The sequence below is a fragment of the Geospiza fortis genome, unplaced genomic scaffold (assembly GCF_000277835.1).
Source record: "Geospiza fortis unplaced genomic scaffold, GeoFor_1.0 scaffold64, whole genome shotgun sequence".
Classification (NCBI taxonomy): domain Eukaryota; kingdom Metazoa; phylum Chordata; class Aves; order Passeriformes; family Thraupidae; genus Geospiza; species Geospiza fortis.
The window spans coordinates 472501-492471 of NW_005054461.1; the positions used below are offsets into that span (position 1 = coordinate 472501).

Sequence of the window (19971 nt, forward strand, 5' to 3'; positions counted from 1 at the left end):
CTCACTGAAAATTTGCCGTAGGTTTTTGAAACAGCAGTCATCCACTAGCTGTGAGAATGGCCCTTGCCTCATGTTTACGATATAGATTTCAAAACTGCTTTTTACTGCTCTAATTTCACATGGGTATGGGTCAAAAATAACCGCAGTGCTTCATAGATCAAGTTTGGACAGACACCTGAACATCTTCAGAGCCATTTTCTTGGGGTAAGGACTGGGTAAGAGTGGTTTGTCCTTGTGCAGATCTGGAAGCACCATTGCTGGCATTCACTGCTTGAGTGACATGCTCAGTATAAAAGAATAGTAATGACACTTGGAATCTAAGAACTACCATCCAGCACAGAAATGAATATGCAAAAAATGGAAATGATTTATAACATTTCTTAAGTTGTGAAAAGAGCGAAGATTTTTTGGCATTTGAAATACTCCTTTTTTTTTTTTCCCCGAACAAAACTAGCAGAAAACTAAACTTTCTGGAATCCTGATAGTAAGGATTTGTTGAGGATATAGAGATTTAATGGAAAATCCAACTGAAAGTATTCAAGTATGCACTTAAAAGAAAGTAACTGGCTTGTGTCTGCAAAACACATCAATTTCTCATCTTTAATTTTAAAAGCTTTGTCATTGAGTTTGTAGTTTTTATTTAAATTTACTCAAATGCAATCACAGCAATATGAAAGAAAGCGCTGCAGTATTGATCAGTAGTGATTGATTATCAGTAAGTGTAACCAGTTGCAGTGTGTCTGCAATATGTTGCATAAACCAGTATTTTATACCTTAAGTATTTACTGCTTTTCTAAGAGGTGAAAATACTTTCTGTCCTTGGATTGGTAATACAGATAATGGACAAAGCAGCTGAGCATTTAGAAATGGTGATGTAATACTGCATGAAAGAGATTTAAATGTTACATTGATTAATCTGATCTTTGTGCAGTGCTGCCTTCACCAAGGGATCTCTTAGGAATTGCTTTATCTTAACCTGGCTTCAAAGGCCAGCCAAGCATCTGTAGGAAGAAGATGTGACATGTCATGATTAAGCCTTGCCATGTTGGAGGTGAAAAGCAGTTCAGCAGGTTAAACACCTCTCCAGTTGACCCTCTCTTATACATTCTCATGACGTGCACAAAACTGATGAGCAAGTTCAGGAGCCTGACTGAGGTGCAAGAGAGCCTCAGACACTTTGAAGATATCAAAGGAATGAGGCAAGATAGCTGAGTCAGTGCAAAAACATGCAAGAGCTGTGGGATCACCTTCCCAGCGATGGCACATCTGACAATATGAAGTCGTGCATCTGTTAGTCTTGGATGCCTTACTCCTCTGCAGCTCTCTGAGCTCCCAATATCTCCTCAAACCACAGGTTTGGTGTGAGTACCCACCATTGCAGGTGTGACCCTCTGTTTCATGCTTGCACTGATGTGCCCCCTCTCTCTCCTCCTCTGTGATTCTGTGTGCCAGATGAAGCTGATCAGCTCAGCACCAGACACAGACTACCTGCCCTGTAGTGTCTGGGTGCACTGCAGGACTCACACAGTTTCTTTATGGGTCCCCTAAGGAGCAGGACAAAACAGTAACCTTGCCCAATCACTCATACATGACTTAGCACAATCCCTGTGTACTCTGAAGTTCCTATTTCATCTTGGGATGTAGCTCCTTCAGCAAAGGATCTGGCAGGTCAAAAGCACATTGGACAAGATGGGGCTGCAGAGTGCACCAGCCAACAAGATGCATTTAGGATTCCCACAACTATTTTGGCACCTGCTGCATATATCCCAATTATACCAGGACTGGACAAGAATCTTGGCTCTGGCCTAAGCATGTTCTCTGCCACCAGTGAGAACTTGGCCAAGATTTGTAATGGGCAACATTCCTTTAAGCTTGAATGAGCAGGGCTTTATTGTTACTAAATGTTTTGGGTAAAGATCCATATACTTATTTTACTTAAATCTAGCAGCTGACACTGGAGGTGATAACAGCAGCTCCTGGATGTGCCACACTAAGCAGGAAAGCAGAAAGAAACCTGTCCATTTGCTTGACTCCCGCCTCAGCTCTTCTACCCCCCTGAATTAGGATTGAACTACATTTTGGCATCTGCCTCTGTGCTCCTAGTACCCACTCTGCCAGCACCCCCTCCCTTAGGACCTTTCCTAAGAAACAGAAAAGCCAAAGGACAGAACTGAGTATTTCTGCTAGTCACAATAATAAGATCTTACAAGCTGATTGTGTCAAGGTATTCATCCTGTTGTTCAAAGAAGGCCTCATCAAGACAGTTATTGATTGTTCATTAAATACAATATCCTAGCTCCTACCTGACCTGCTAGGTAAATCTATTTAATAAGCAACAGCTATTGCTTCGCATTTTTCAAGACTGCAGTCTCAAATATTTCTGCTGCATTCTGTTCTCTTTTAGATGACTGAGAGTTTTAACTTCTTTCCTGTGTGAACAAGGGGAAAGTAATGAGTAAATGTGAACCTTGTATTCTGTATTCTGAACCTTGTGTTATACAAGGTATTGGAAGGGGCCCCAAAGACTGTAAAACTTCCTTGGCTTTCCACCTGATAGTGTAGAAAAGCATCACCAATTCACTAATTGTAATGTTCTTCAATCTAACTTGAATCAAAATGAGAAAATAAACAGTTTTTCATTTAAGCCAAAATGAGATTTTGTAAATTTGCTTCATATTGGCATAAAATCGCTTAAAATTTTGAAGAAGTAGAAATAAGTTTTGTTTGGAATAGTAGAACACTATTTATTCCATGTCAAAACTATAAAGCCTATCTCTGTGGGAAAGCTGACAGAAGAAAGGAAGTTTACCTGAGCTCTGTCTTTCCTATATTTGCCAAATTCAGAAGAGCCCTATGAAGGCAAGGCTTGGCCTTGAGCTAGAAGAATGCTGAGTGCAGTCAACTCACACCACCTCATGGGAATGAGATCAATTCACTTAATTTAAGGAAAGTATCTGAGATCACACAGGCATGAAATAAAAATATCTTAATCAAAGCTACTTGAGGAGAGGAAGAAATATAGAAGATAAATAGAAGGTGACAAACTGAATGGGGAAGAGAAGATGAGAATCTACAGCCAAGAAATGAACCTGAAATAGGAAAAGCTAAAATAGAAAACTTTAAAAATCAAGATGCTTCTGTTTTGGGGTTAAATACTCATCCTGTTTCAGAATAGAATAGTCTTATAGTTCTCATTGCTACTGGTTAGGTACATAAAAAAATGCAGTGCACTTGTCCACCCTAATGACCTAGACTGGAATTAATTCCACAGCTATCACTCTTTCAGTCACCCCCCACAGAATCTTTCAGCTTCTCATGTCCGCCCACAGAGGCCATGGCAGAAGCCAAAACCATGAGATGTCTGTGGCAAATTTACCATCATATCTGCATTTCAGAGACTTCTGCCAAAGCCAAACTGCCTTTGTTTTATCGGAATGAAGGAGCGGCTAGATGGTGGTAGCTGAGGAGGAGGCGTTCTGTCCTAACTCAGAAATACAAACTATTTCTCTCTGGCTCAGGGCACTTGAACTCCTTAATCCCAGTGTCTGCATGTGTGTCCCTCTCTGCCTGTTGCAGACAGCTGGTCCGAGTGGTCCGAGTGGTCTGACTGCGACTCGTCTGGCTTCCAGAGCCGCGCTCGGCAGTGCATCCTTGTGTTTCCTGTGGGCAGCCAGTGCACGGGCAACACCACAGAGAGCCGAGCCTGCGGTGTGGACTCCAACTTTATACCAGGTGAGATCACATCAGCCAGCTCCTTGAAGGATTGGTGAAATCTCTCAAGGTTTCAGGGCCGAGGCATAGCACTGTTCCAGACTGCACTATGAGGATCCATGAGCTGAAGCAGAGCTTGCCTTTAGTCAGCACAAGGATGTTGGTCTGCTGTGTAGAGACCATGTGTCTGTGTAGATCTGATGTCTACGTAAAAATCTGTCCCATGGCAACCAGAGTCACTGTCACAGCATTCTGCAGGTCTGTCCCATTCTACTTGGTAGCAGGGGATGAGTACACACAGCAAGCAGAAATAGTTTGCTTTTTATTGTAAGTGGTTTTGTGACTAGGATTATTAAAGAAACATTACTATGGGTTTTGTGGTTTGCATGTACAAAATGGGTGCTGTGGTTGTAAGTCTGGAAATCATTTCAGACAGTCCCTTACTTTGATAACTGCTCAGAAAGGTAAATACTATTAGCTTTGCCTCCAGTCCTTATCTCCCATGACTGCTAAGTACCTGATGAATAGTCACATTATGTATTATTCTATAGTATTAGTTGAAACTCATGACTGTACTTTTGTTTTTAAATCACAGGAGTCATTTAAATCAGCACAACAGTATGGATGGTCACAATGCACTGTGGTTAACAGTTGACTTTCTCCCTATGTACATTAAAAATAGCTAGGGTTCTTTTCACAGACAGAAAAATTTACATTTTAATGTATCATTTGAAATGTAGCTGTGTTTATTCAGTGCTGCAACCTTTTCTTTGAGTGACTGTGCAGTAAACTATAGTACAATGTAACAAAGACATCAGCGAAGTTAAACTCTGTTTTTATGGATGGTGCATAATGCTTTAACTCCCAAATTCTATTTTCCTCTAAAACCAATGTGAAAAATGTCAGTATGAAAGCAAAAACACCCACATTGTATTTTCCCTTTTCTAAGGCTTTTGAAGCTCTATTAATATCCACATTCTGTGAATCTGCAGCTTAATCCAATATAAGCTCTACATCTTGTTTTGGAAGGAAGGCATTTTCAGAATCTGAAACAAGCCACCATGTCTCTTGCTCTTCTGGTTTGCTGCTCCTCCTCACATTACCAAGTAACACAGAAGATAAGGTCATGCCATTACTCCCACCTTAGTGAATCGAGCTTGCTTTCTCTGGTTCACTTGGCTCACTTTTCTCATCCAGGTCCTCTAACTGAGGGGTTTCCTCCCTAACTCTTCCTCCCTAACTCAATCCCTGCAGAAGTGGCAACCTTCCTCTGTTGTAAGAACTGGGCACATAGTACTGGCCCATTTCTGTATCTTTTACATGACTTCATTTTTTTCTTGGAAAGACGTTATCAAAAAACTTTAAATTCTGCTTTTTTAAAATCTGGGTATACTGTGTCAGCTACTCCACTTGTATACAAATGATCCTTGACCCTTTCAGAGAGGTTGAAGATTTGTAAGGCAGAACTTCCCTTCATAGAAACCATGGTCTGGAAGTAAGGAGTGGAAAAGCTTGTTTGCCTACAGATTTTATCCTGTATTTTCAAAGTAAAAATGGTAAGGACACAGGCTGGAATTGCATTTTATTAGTTTACTGAGACCTACAAAATCAGCAGTTGTCTTTTTTGAAGAGGTATAAATGCCCACTTTTCACATTAGTGCTAGATGCGACTTCTGGAAGTAATGAGCACATTTGAACACAAGGTAATTAAACTGTAGTTAATTTTATTTCAGTAAATCAACTCTTTCTCCACAAGCCTAAACTCCACAAAGAATGTTTCCATGCGCATTTCATCCTTTTTATTCCAGAGATGTTTTGAGCAAGAATTAAAAATAAGTTGTTGCTTTTGCTTGGGAAACTAAAGAGCCTGAAGATGTCATAGGTCCTTTCTATTAATTCTACTACATAGTAAAAATATTTTTTACCTTTAATTGAATGGATGTAATAGAATGAATTTTTAAATCCTTTCTGTGTTAATCTAACTACAAGTTCTCTGTAATATTCTTTTCTCTTTGGCCTAAGTGCTTTATTTATTTTTCTAGAAATATCTGTGGCACGATCCAGCAGCGTAGGAGAGAAACGATGTGGCGGTAAGCTTTTCAGCTCAAGATGTCTGTTAAATGCTGAAATATTGATTCTCCATTTTTTGATTTTGTTTCACCTTTTGCACTCCCTTATTAGTAATATTCTACCTTCTAAATGCTGCATTCTCATTATTTACACTTGTACAGAAAAAAGTAGTTACTTGTACAGAAAAATGTAGTTACTACAGGATTTCTCATTAAATATCCATCTGTCATTGGTGACCTTTGAGAGTAGAACATGCATTTTTGGATGTTTTCATTTTCTTCTTTGTCAGTGTAGCAGTTACCCTTGTACTCAAAGAGAAATATCTATAATAATCTAGTTATCAGAAGGTCAAAGTTTGTAAATTCATTGCTCCGCCTTTTTCAGGATAACAAGTGCACAAGACTCTTTTAGACTCCAAATAAGCAGCGAAAAACCAGACTGCTAACAAATTTAATAGCCCAGACTCTATCTGGGACTCACTTTCAGCTTCATTTTCAGAGACAAAACTGGAAAGTAAATAAAAGTTTCCATTCTGGAGACTTGTGATGCTAGAAAAATAGATCTTGAAAGGAAAAACTTTTAAAACCACTAAACAATAAGAAGAAGAAGAAAGAAAATGAACTTTTTTTTTTGTGCTGAGCTATCACGCTTAGTCTGTGTCGTCATGGTAATAGCTCTGGCCAGTCCTAGTATTCTTCCATGCACAGATAAGCTGCATTTTTAACCTAATAAAAGACAATGAAAAAAGAGAGGTTATGAAAGGGTACTTGTGCATATGGTAACTTGTTATGGGAGCCAAGATAATGTCATTTGATTTTTTTTCTAATTAGCAGTGGTACTCTGAAAACATTTTGCCAAGTTCTACAACACTGGGAAACCTTCATAAAGGTGTAGAAGGATATTTTACTGATAGATTGATATATCGACACAGTCAACTAAGTCACCTAAATATTAGTTTGTGTTTCTAAGTACCCAGTAGGCATGTAAAGGTTTTGTAAAGCTTAGATTTTACAAAAAATGAAACTCATATACTAGCCCATTTTTCTGCATCACAGTGAAAAAGATCTAGGAGATGTTTTAAAGACTAGCACCAGTATATCAGTTTAAATCCTTCATTTGTACATCTAGGCAACAACAAACAAAACTTTTCAGTCGTGCTAAGATGAAATTTCCAACATGAACTTCTCAGTGATACTTCTCCCCCAAAGTAAATCAAAAAGCACAGCTCCTGTTCAAAATAACAATGGAAAGCAGTCCAGTTTGTCTATTTTGAGCTAATCCTACTGGTTACATATCTGATCCAGTTTCTCTGTTCAGTAACATCAGGGGATGATTGTGCTTTAAATTCCCTCCTACAGTTTCATGCAGCAACAGGCTTCCTCTCAGTTTTAATCCTTGTGTTGGTGGAGAGGGTTTCCTATGGTTTGATGCCATTGTGCCTGTGAAGAGCAGAGCAGATAGGAGGGTGCTGGGCTCTGAGGTGTTGACTTTGCACTCTCTGTCTACTCTGTTTAAAGGTGTATTGAGATTCAAGGAGTCTATCCCTTGCCACTTCCCATTTCCCCCTAGAGTGCTACCATTTCTTCCTTACTCCCTCTTAAATAAAATAAAAGTTCCAAGAGCTGGAGAAGGAAACAAACTGGCCAAGATACAAAAGGAATGATAACCAGCAAGAATTAAAGCAAGGATGGAAAAAACATCTGCTGCTGCTTCTGGGATATGCATCCAGTAAAAGGGATATGGAAAACATTTATGGAACGCAGGAATGGGGTTCAACTATATCAGGATTTTTTCAGTTTTGCCACGAGTCACTATGCATAAGAGAAAAAACTGTAATAACAGCAGAGGAGATGATACTGTAGTTCACTGAAAGAAAAAAAGCTATTTATGTATACTATATACATAATTTATACATAACAAGGCTCTGTTACACAGTCTGAAAAAAACACTCTGATGAACTATTCAAACATACAGAATGCAATTAATTTTTCTTTTATTTGTGTTCTGAACTTATTTAAGCATCTCTCAATGATCTCTACTTAAAGCGATGTATGGGTATCTAAGATGCTTATAATGGTCCCTTCAGGGAGGTAAAATGAATTTACTACTGTAGGGATAAACCATCACAGTTGAGATGTTTCAGGGAAACACATGAAAATTCCCTTATCCTTATTTGAATCAAAGACTTGTCTACATTTTTCCCCGAGCTGAAGCTTTTACTGCTACTGCCTCCAAATTAAGATTGTCTTCTTCTCTCTGCTCCGCAGAGTTCAACATGTTCCACATGATCGCAGTGGGATTGAGTAGCTCAATCCTAGGGTGCCTTCTCACCCTGCTTGTTTACACCTACTGCCAGCGGTACCAGCAGCAGTCCCACGACGCCACCGTCATCCACCCGGTGTCACCCGCTCCGCTCAACACCAGCATCACCAACCACATCAACAAACTGGACAAATACGACTCTGTGGAGGCCATCAAGGTGAGCAGAGGGTCGGGAGCTACTCAGTGCACCTAGATGACATTTCTCCCCTATCCAAAGAATTCTCCTCGCTGCTTTTCCATACTGGCATTTGAGCTCAGCTTATGCTGATTGTTAATGACAAAAGTAGGTTTCACTTGAGGTATTGTAATTGCAGATCCTTTCACTTGTCAATCCCTGTTAGGCAGGAAGTTGGATTTTGCATCTGTGTATAATTTATACAGCAGGTTTTGCTGGGAAAAAAGCAAATCACTCAAGTTGTTTTGTAGGGTTTTTTTCCTAATTGTGTTCCCTAGTGTCTTGTTCAAGAAGTCAATAGACCCATTTACCATGGCATCTACTGAAGAAATTCCTTTGCCTCTGATGATCCAGTTTCAAGGGCACTGTTCATCTTCCTGCACTATGTCTCTGTATGGGAGCTGTACCTGGTGAATATATTCTGGGTCAGACTCTCAGCTACTGTTTATAGCCAAACTGCTCTGTGAAAAAGCAGTACAGGTATATTGAGAGTCTATAATGATATCCCTACTATTTCATCATTATTCCCAAATTGCTCTTCTCTTTTTGTGACCTTTTAAAATAACTCTGCTTTTCAGATCCACTAAATTAAGGAAGGGTGTGCATTTTGAAAATATCTAGTTCAGTATCTTCAGATTACAAAGTTTGTTCATGCATCTGCAAAGCTTTTTTGCAAATGAGGATTTTTCTTCAATCCTACTTGGATAATCCACTTCTTGGTTTCCGCATTTTTCTTTCTAATTAAAGACATTTTAATGAAAATTATTAAAAACAGCAAGAAAAGTCTGGAACTTCTAGTCAGCAGTGCAATATGAACCTAATTTAAAGCTTTTTGAAATTGCACATCATCTCTCTAGATAGCTACAGAAACAAAAAAAAAAAACCCAAAACATTCCTTTGAAAATTAAATTAGCATTCTAAATACCCATATTACTTTTTTTTAAAAAACAGGTTTTATGCTTTTAAGGCCTTCAGACATTTCTGCCACTTGAAAATCAGGGAATTAAGACAGTAAAGAGAAAATAATACCTATTCAGTAAAAAGATAGTGACTCATTCTGATGGGAAGGACTGCATATATATGATTAAAATATTCATAGAATCATAAAATTAGTTCTGTAATATTATAGGGGAAAATGCCTGGCTTTATTAAGTAGAATTACTTTCTGTAGGAATGTTTTTACATAAGAAGATACTTTTTGCAAATGCAAGTTTCTGTAGATATACAGGTATTTATCAATGCATTTCTGACTGGCTTACTGTACACAGGTATGTGCCACAAAAACTGCTTTAGTGAAAGAGCACTTAGTGGTTATCTTTCCTGTGTCCTTTCCATTTTCTGATTTCTTTTTTTCTCTTTTTCTTCCCAGGCATTCAACAAAAACAACCTGATTCTAGAGGAGAGAAACAAATACTTCAATCCACACCTTACTGCAAAGACTTATTCTAATACCTATTTTACAGATTTCAATAATTATGATGAATACTAATGGGCTTGTGTATTTTCTGGCCTCCTGTAACTCCCCAGTCCCAAGGCCTGTGCTACTCAAGTGCTCATGTGATTGAGGCTTCAGAGATGAAGTTCAGAGACATTTCAAGCACGATCCAAGCCATCAATGTCCCATTGCTGCCAAAAGCCCAAACCGCCTGTTTGATGTTTTCTTTGCAGAATGCAAGGTTGGCCTTCAGTGTCAGGGGCAGCTGTAGCCCCTCAGTGTTGCTGGACCACTCATGAAGATTGCATTGCTTCGCTCAGTTTCATAAATTTCCACTCATATTTCTCTAACAAGTGACTAAGTCATTCCAGACTTTAAAAAAGAAATTATAATGTTACCCCTTAAATCTGTGCCAGGAGTACAAATCTAATTCTCTTTTTAGGCGTTGTCTTTTATTTCCTTGGGGTTTAAAAAGGGAGCTTTGCTGTTAGCCCTCTGTGCAGTCTCCTGAAGCTCACACTGCCAAAAAAGAGCTCACAAGGTGCTGGGGATGACAAAAAGAAATGTGGTGGTTTAGTGATCCTCTGCAGCAGCTCCGGGCTGTGTAGGCTGATCTTCCTGGGCTGTAAATCACTTTGACTGCAGTTCAGCTGTTCAGAGTGCAGAGAAGTACTAAGGCTGTACCAAGGGATACAATCTTGTAATTAACCCGGACACTTCCAGGGTCAGTGGTTTGCAGCTGCAAGCCGAGCCCAGTCACACAAAGCCTTCACCTTGCTCAGTTTAATTTTTGCGAGGGTGTGGAAGGGCATGTCCCGCAGGGAGGCGAGGGAGGAGGGCAGATGGGAGAGGCATGTTGGGAAGTTTTTCTCTGTGTCTTGAACAAGCCAGCCTTGCTGCAGCACGTGGGTTTGTTGTGGCATTCCACAGGCTTCCTCTCCCTGGTGCGTGCCCATGGGACACACTTGTCTCTGATGGCTGTGGCCACCAGGCTGGCCACGGGGCACTACAACTGCCCTGTCTATTGTGTGCCATCTCTGGCTCTTGGGGGCATGTAGGCATAATCATAGGTCTGCTTTTTTCTTTACAGCTTTTACTTTATATGCACGTGTCCGACAAACAAAGCTGGCTCAGAGAATATAAATACATTTGCAAAGGGCTGTCTTATCTTGCTGCCATGTCTGACCTGCATCAGTCAGCCCCTAGAGGAACATTCTTACGGTGTTTCAAGTGATGATCTTGTTCAACTTCATTGATGTACATATTTAAGTTTTAAGTTATCAGTTTTAATTCCTTTTGTAGTGGTAGATGAGGAAACACAAAGTTTTATACCATTTTTCTTTGTCTTGTCTGTTTTCACCCACATTCATGACATTTTTATTTTTGTATCTGAAATTCTATATGTATAACTAAAAAGGAAATTGCAGGGATTTGAGTCAGATTTTACAGAGTTTATAGTAGCAAGGAAGCATTTGCTATTCTCAGAAGCTAGTGAGAAGAAATTAAGTGAATATTAAGGATTGAAGAACTGGGCTTTCATTGTCTTGCTAAAAGCAAAGACCGTCGCACTAGAATACTAGGGAGGTATGCAAGGAGAAGTAGAGTGGAAATGTTACCATTCTGTTTAGAGCCCTTGCTAATTAGGTGATGGTATGATAGACAAATAGAGAAAAACATGTACATGTTTTAATGATTCGCAACTATATATTTGAAAAAAAATCAAAAAGTACCAATAAACACTTCCCTAGCAATGGTAAATACCGCATCTACTCATGGCAGTGAGCTATATTTTGGAATGGGGATAGATCTGAATGTAGCACTATACTTCCAATCTGTTCTACACAAAAAATGATAAAATTCAAAGTGGTCTTTAAAATGCTATGCAGTAAAATGAACACACATTTACCATCTATGAAAGTAATTAAGATCAGCCATCTATTTTTTTTCCAGCTGAATAGTTCTCCCTGTTACTAACTCAGCCAAATGAAAGCACCTCGCCTTCACACCAGCTCATCTCCAGAAAGTATAATAATGCTGGGTCTCTATAATTTGAGATTTTTTACTGTACATTAGATTTGGTTTTCCAGGAATAAAATAGCTAATTGCCATGGGTAAGAGAAAATTTTCTTTGCAAGAAATAGAGGGAAGAAAAACTCTCCAAGTCATAACCAGAATGGTATTTGAATTACTGTGTTCATGCTAAAAGATAATTTTATATTTAAATAAGATAAAATAAAACCTATATTGTTGCTACTGCCAAGAAAAAGCAGCACATGTACATACTTGCATATGAGCAACATTGTTCCTTTCTGCCCCTGTACTAAGAGCACATTAGTCCAACTTCTGTATTTTATATTTAGACTATTAACTTTGAGACCAATACCTTTAAAAGATTTGAATTATGTATTTTTATTTTACCTTTTTTAATTAAAATTACTGAAATTATCTTCTTTTTCCTAACTCTTTAGTAGTTTGAGGGGCACCTATCTTTAGAGTGATCTATTTTTCATTCTTTTCGTGGATAAATACATATGTTAGATATGTGTTATATAGGTGTTAATAATACCCTTGGTTAAGTCTGCATGATCATAGGTAGAAGTCCATTTAGCAGATGCTCAGTCTGCTCATACTTCCCTCTCCTAAAGGGATATTTCAAGTGTTCCAGATCTTTGAGCAGCTCCCATGCCAACAAGTCAGGAAAGTAATTATTTTAATTATTTTTCTTTATGATTTAGCTTCCTAAATTTAGTTGTTCTATATCACAAGTAGAAATAGATTCAAAATTCTCTCTGAAGCAGCAGGGTAAACGTGGAAATTTCACAGCACTTAAATGAGAAAAACTAGATGGCAAGATCTCCTTGTCAAGCTAGGTTGTGAGACAACAGGTTTTAAAGCCTTTAGATATTTGTGTCTTAGGTAATTTTAAAGGACCCCAGATGCACTGCCTGTATCAGTATTTTCACCTTCTGAATTCTGTGTAGCTACCCAGGTAGTTTAGTACAGCCTTTTCTAGTACATGGAGCAAAGCAAAGTGGAGTCTCCAGTTATTTTCAACTGACTTTATTTAGCATTTTTTCTAAAATAAGCTACAAAGCTGAAAAAGCAAATTTCATAGAATTGTTTAGATTGGAAGATGTCCAAGATCAAGTCCAAAAACTAACTTAGCGCTGCCAAGTCCCCTATTAAAAGATGTCCATTTCTTCTTGAAAGCTCTTATTTTTCTGTCAAAAATATACTATGTGGGCATTTCCTGCAAACCTTGTTTAAGACAATAGGGCTCTCAGATTTTCTCAAGGATAAAATTTGGTTATGAAAGCACTGTTTTTTTCTTTGAAAGTGAAAATTTAGTCCCTTGCTCATCAAATGCTATGCTTAAATATCCTCCATCCTTTCCCTTGGATAAAGTGATCTATTTTGGATAAATAATTATATTACCTCTGAAGCCATTAGTTACTATTACTAGCGATGCTTACACTGATTGCAAAAATTTAAAAATGCTTCTCTATTTTGAATGCAAACAGTTTGGCAGATAAATGAAAATTCTCTAAGTAAAGCTGTTTCCATGTAGCCCTGCTGCATGGAGGAAGGAGGAAGCAAGACTGCCTGTCCCATCCTGCACAGTACAAACACTCATTGGCCAACTCGAACTACTGCTATGCCTGAGTACACGTTTTGTGCTTATTTTTTATTTTTCTGAATCATAGCATACATTCCTCAGTTGCTTAGAAAATTGCCTCCCCTGCTTGCAGATATATCTTGGACATTGATTTGAGTTTGATGATCTTTATGGCCTTTTTAAGTTACTCTATGTAGAAGCTTTTCCAGCCGTTGCAGTCACCTGATGTTGAAGCAGTGTGGTTTGGCTTAAACTAATCGAGAGATTTTGTACTAGGATTAGGAATTTTATAAGAGAGTGGAAGAAAGAATGGGGCTTAAATGGCTTTGGTTTCCAGGCTATTAAGCAGTACTGATTAAAGTCTCACATTGGTGTAGGGTACTGTGCATTTAGTTAGCTCTTCCAGAGATCCACACCAGACTCTGGAAAAATACCACTCCAGCATACAAATTAAGAGCTACTGAAGCACTTATGTTAGTGAAGAGATTTCTCAGAGCATCAGACCATATGGCTGTTCAAACCAGAAAAGAATGTAAGAGGTCCCAGATGTAAGTAAAATGTTAATAGGATTAAATACTTCAGTATTTTTTCCTCATAATTATAGAATAAATATATTCACTTCTTTAAATGTGGGACCAGTTTCAATAAAATCGGCGCAACATGAGCACATTCCTAATGTTGACTGTATGCATAATGGCTTTGCTGTATGAGATCAATTCTGTAAACAGTTTGGTCCAAGCTTATCTTGCTCTGCTTGAGGCGTCTGGCCAATTTTAACTGTAGCTGCCACCAGCATCATCTATGTCTCGTCTAGGAAAACGTACTTAGATGGGCAGAGTTACATCCTGATGAGGGCTTGTGTCTCTCCACCAACACTGCACTGAGCCTAGAGAGAGATGCTTCTAATTTTCAGTGTCATTTCCATACCTAGCTTGGCATAAGCTAGGCTCTTGAATATAATTTTACTCATCACATAAGTAACCACGCCGAGATCAATGGTATATATGTAACAAGTTACTTATTTTAATGTGTTTACAGAATTGAGCCCAAAATATATTGCTTCTGTACAAATCCATGCACAGTACAAGATGACTTCAATAGTAAAAAACCAGATTCATTTAAAATTGTTCACAAGCGAATCTGCATCTTGATATCAGGGAATAATATGTGTTCATTGTGTGGGGTATTTGAATTCATTCCTTTCTTTGCTAAATAAATGAATGATAAAACAAGATACTGCTTGACTTCATTTAAAAGCCATTCTTCCAAACAAAGAAGGATTGTGGGATCTGTGGACATTTTCCCTTTTTTTCTGTCTACTCTTCTCCACAGAAATGAACCCATTTGTGGCTGAAACAGCCTTTAGCTGGACTGTTCTGTATTGCTAAATGAATGCTTTGCATTCTGTTGCCATGCGACAACATTCTCTAACTGGGATGGTACAAAGAGGGAAATGCAGAAACCTGGGAGGTTTGGCAACAATTTCAGCCCCAGCAGAAGCAAGGATAGGCAGAAGTGAAACCAAAGACATAGAAGAATGTGACTGGAGGCTTGGCAAACTTGTCAATTAACTCAAAGGAGCGCAGAGGCTTTTTGGGAACTGCCAAGGGTGAGGCTATCTGGACTGTAAGCTCCTGGATAATCAAGCCAACTAGTAGCTCAAGAAAAAGCAGTCTGATTGCAACAGGTATTTGTGCAAAATTGCCTGGTGACATTGGTGGCACGGGTGACACTGTCAGCATCAGCTTAACCAGAGGGGGTGGAAATGCTCTCAAAAGCAGGGGGCACCACTATACAGGTTGCATTTTGACAATACTAAATATCCTTCTTGTTGGCAGGAAGGATAAGGCAAGAGGAGCAGGTCTGTAGAGCTGGTGTTGAACTTGTGGATTTTGGACTAGCTCCAAGGTAGTCTCACAGGCTGTGCACCCACAGCCAGCTAGAGTGTCTACCCCTTTAGTTTCTGCCATTTATTAAAGAAAAGAAAATGCACCATAGAGATGGCGTGCTCTTAGACTTTTGGTGCAAGTTAAAGCACACTGAGAGGTGTACTGGGAACTTCTAAACCTTTTGTTTCCTGTTGGCTTTTTGGATCCAGGTTGGATACTTTCTCACATACTTTTCCCCTTGCCTTCTCTGCTTCTGGGAATTTGATCGCAGCTTCTACCTTGCTGAGTATTTATCAATTTGAAGAAGAGATTTTATGCAATGAGTGAGGTTTGCTAAAAATTTTTACAGTAAAACTGACATCAAGCGCTGTGTGAAAACTGCTATAGTGGAAACAAGTCTGTCTGTCTGTAATTGGTTTTAAACTGAAGGTACTATAGCAATTCCTCAACTGAAATGATCATCTGAGCAGAGATGGTAATTTTCAAAAAAAGATTCAGTGTAACTTTCAGCATTCAATAATCCAATCCTAGAGGCTGAGAATGCAGAAGGAAGGTGTTATTTTCACCGGGGTTTTGTTATTTTTTTCCCAAGTAGTCATCCGCAAACCTCATACAACAGTAGATTTGGATTTGAAAAAATCATGGAATGTACTTAACAGTAACAAAGTAGTTTTGTTCACTGCAATATAAGAAAGACATTAAACCACTAGAGAGCATCCAAAGGAGGGGAACAAAGATGGTGAAGGGCCTTGAGGGGAAGCTGAATGAGGGGTGGGTGATGGTGCTTTGTCTATTCAGTGTGGAGAAGAGGAGGCTGAGGGGAGAGAGACTTCATTGCAGTCACAACTCCCTCATGAAGGGAAGAGGAGGGGCAGGCACTGATCTCTTCTCAGTGGTAACCAGAAATGGTCTGAAATTGTGTCAAGGGAGGTTTAGGCTGGATATCAGGAAAAAGTTTTTCACCCAGAGGTTGACCACTGGAGCAAATTCCCCAGGGAAGTGGTCATAGCACCAAGACTGACAGAGTTGAAGAAGCTTTTGGACAACACTCTCAGGGACATGGTGTGACTCCTGGGGTGTCCTGCACAGGGCCAGGATTTGGACTTTGAGAATCCTTATGAATCCCTTCCACTTCAACATATTCTGTGTTTCTGTGTGATTGTCTACTATATTCCAAGATTCAGAAACTATATTTCCTAATGGAAATATAGTTTTGAATGAATTCTCACTGTTGAATGAATTCTCACTTTTGAATGAATTCTCACTTTTGTTAACTACAGCAGTAGACATTGACTGGAAGTGAAAGAAGTGTAAAATTTCAAATAGATAGGAAATTTAAAGTCCCCAACTTTTATTTAAAACTTTGATGATAGGAAAGCTGCAGAAGAAATTGCTTTTATATTCTTTTGCTCAGAAGTGATTTCTTTTGTCATGGTCCTATGAAATAATCTGTACAATGGACAAATTGTTCATAATAGTGATGCATCCAAGATAAAATAATTGATATAGAGCTTGGAGATTTTTAGCAATAGTAAACATTTTGGTTTGGTATGATGATAATGCTGTTGCTTATTGCAATAATGGGAGTAAATGATCCCTATACAAATCTTTAGAGGGAATCATTTTACCTTTCCATTAACTTCTTCAAAAATAACTTTGTTAGCAGAACTTTTCATGAGAGCTGCCAAAGACACTCACATTTAAGAGGAAGCATTGTTGTGGTGACTTGAGCATAGAAACATAGGTGCAGGGATCTAAGCCAGTTAAAACTGCAGCCTTGTTCCGTTGGTGTGAGCTCAGTTAGGATTTACACCTATTCAGACAGCTTAGCACATTTTTCCCAGCTTGTCAAATTTATCAGCCTGTTCATTGACTTATTTAGTTATCCACAGGTAATGTAAGATAATGCTTTACTGATCACCTGGGACACAAAATAGAAGCTCAGATGATGGGTGGGGACTGTTTTTCCATCTTACATCCCATCACATATTATCCTCTCTAGTGATGATTTTGGATATTTCAAATAATTTAATTTGATAAATTATCTTTTATCAAATTGGATTCTAAGTTGGAGAGAGTAGAGAGTATATCACTTTTCTGGTCTTCATTACTCCAATTTATATTATTTGATGCCTTTTTCTTTCTTGATTTAGTGTCTTTTTTCAAACTTTGGTAATAAGTCTTTTTCTGCCCCATTCAGGTATTTAATGTCAGCATGACCTGAACTTCATCTCTTTGTGCTCATCTAACACTTTTCTCCAAATCAGAACACTTAAAATGTGTACTCAAATCTCAGTCACACATCTGTGGTCTTCTCAGCTGTTCTTTTTGTTTGCCTGATTTTTGTACAAGTGGAAGCAGCACTAACCTGGAAGGGAACACCAAGTTCTGCAGTGATAAATTTGGCATCTGTTCAGAAGAAAAGAAAAATAAACTTTTTTAATGTTTTATATTCCCTTTGAAGCTTCCTTCATGATATTATTCAGGTACCATACTGTACATTTCTCTCCCAGAGCTCTTCAAGACAATGATTAACAGTAAACGTGATGTTTATGGGATTTCTTGATCCCATGAAATGTGTCTGGTACTAAAACTAACATAAAACTTGCCATCAACCCATACCAGAGAGATGGGTAGAAATGTTTTTAAATCTCATTATTTGGCCCCAAGTATGGATTTCCTAGAAATATTCATAACTTCTCAAGAACATCCTTAGGTCATTTTTTTGAACCCTTGTCCATTACTTGTCCATGCCCACAATAAGCCCACCTTTGCCTATGTTTTCCCATGAAATATGAGTTAGGATTTCTCCTAAGGTACAGATTAGGGTAGAAGATACTTTCTAATAGTAAAAGTACATACACCATGCTGAAGATGGGCACAGGTTGAAGAGGGAATTCTACTATTCCTATCTATTGGCATTTATGTAAAAGATGAAACTAAAGGAAATTTAGCAGCTTGACTTGCTGGAAATGGTTTTGCAATATTAATTCCTTACTTAAATTACAGCAATTAACACATCATAATTAAAAGCCATCATGTAAGGTAACACCAGAACTGTCTTCAAGCCTCTTACCTGGGAGTAAATGGGTGCATCTATGTCTGTACTTCTTTCCTTGTTGTGGAATTAAATATTTCTTCTTCTTCTTCTTCTTCTTTTTTTTTTTTTTTCTCACAGGAACTGTGCAAGTTGTAATGGGGGTTACTTTCTGCATAGCAATCCTTCTCTCCACCATAACTGAAAAAACTGGTTTCTGGTTATGAATTTTAAATCTGATACCCGTGTACTCTCTGGTCATCTGTGACTGGGTTGCTTCAGCCATGAAGCAATTCTACTTGACAAGACATCTCAGTTCCTCAATAAAAATATGATTGCAGAAGGCTCATGTGTGTACTTAGGGACAGACAACAGTATCAGAATGTCGGTAGTTTTTCAGATTAAGGTAAACATTTTTCTGAGAAAAAACACAGTAGATAACTGAGCACAGTCCTCCACATTAACAGTCATTTATTACAGGCAAATATGTGAATCAGATCTCAAAATTTTACCCAGCCTTTATGGTTAAAATTCATGGGAGAGCTTGATAAAATCAGAAAGCAGCAAACCCCTAAATCTTCAGTAAACACATAGAAATGCCAGGAAAGGAAAGTTCATCCACCAGATCTCTTCAGCAAATGCACTTAATCTAGAGTTTAATATCTATTAAAAATTTGCACTCCATTTTTAAATGTTTACAAACACAAAGTAAATAACCGAGCAATCAAAAAGTGTTCTTAGAGGAGCTGCACTCTTGTCCTTTTTCAAGAACTCTGTGATGACATTAGCCAGTTATCAATCTGGAAAATTTACAGAAAATAACATTTAAATATTACGTGGCTGTTTTAACCAACACCAGGAGCCTTCCTCAAAGCTTTCTTGGAAAAGCAGGAAGGCTTGTGCTGCTGAGCAGGTCAGGATTTGATTTGTTTCATCTGCACATTTTCTAACACCACTAATAGTTGGAATTCAAGGCTGTTGTTTTTTACATAACTCTTATGTGTGCCTGTGAAAAGTCCCTGCTGAAAAGACAAACTGCTGTACCACTGCCTTATGGCTTCCTACCTGCTCTTTGTAGCCTGGTTTTGAACAAAATGTGTATATTCTTGTGTTTCTGGGCTCACATGCTCTCTCTCCTGCGCACATGTGCACAAGCACATACCTATCCATCGTGACAAACAGAGACTGGTACAAGCATTGCTGAAGTCACTGTCAGATCACAGTTTTAGCTTTTTGGATGTGCAGTGATATTTTTGTCATCCTGTTCCCTGTGATCATGTTTCTTACTGATGCTTGAGAGCTCATTCACCAACTGAGACCTGCTACATAAACACAAAACAGCAAATCAGATTTCTGTGTGGGAGTTCTTAGTGTGAGTTACCTCAATATTTGAGCAATAGTTGCTGACAGCCTGTGGCTTAAATAATGTATTATTATCTACGAAGAAAAGCTTCTAGAGGGTTACTGAGACAGTCAATACAAATTCAGTTTAATATCCTCTTGATTTCCTTGTTAACGAAAACAATACCAGGGTTGCAGGGGTCAAATAGTGAGCATTAGCAGGGGTACCACTGCCTTGCTAGCAAGCTGGTCTGCCATTCCTGATCCAAAACATTGTTCTATCAAGTCCCAGTGAGAATAAAAAGGGATGCTAATAAAAACCAAAGCATGATGCACACCAAGTATGCCCCCTCACAGGTGGGTTCTTTTCCTAAG

General features: G+C 38.6%; 1 protein-coding gene across 2 annotated transcripts in view; it reads left to right on the top strand.

Annotated features, from left to right (window-relative positions):
• SEMA5A (semaphorin 5A) overlaps positions 1-14561 on the top strand; it is a 313297-nt gene extending 298736 nt beyond the window's left edge. For both annotated transcript variants that reach the window (XM_031062762.1, XM_031062763.1), the window contains 4 exons: positions 3577-3732; positions 5754-5801; positions 8049-8260; positions 9648-14561. In XM_031062762.1, the coding sequence (XP_030918622.1) occupies positions 3577-3732; positions 5754-5801; positions 8049-8260; positions 9648-9767 (536 nt within the window). In that variant the 3' untranslated portion in view covers positions 9768-14561. The remainder of the gene's footprint in view (positions 1-3576; positions 3733-5753; positions 5802-8048; positions 8261-9647) is intronic.
• The last annotated feature ends 5410 nt before the right edge of the window (positions 14562-19971 follow it).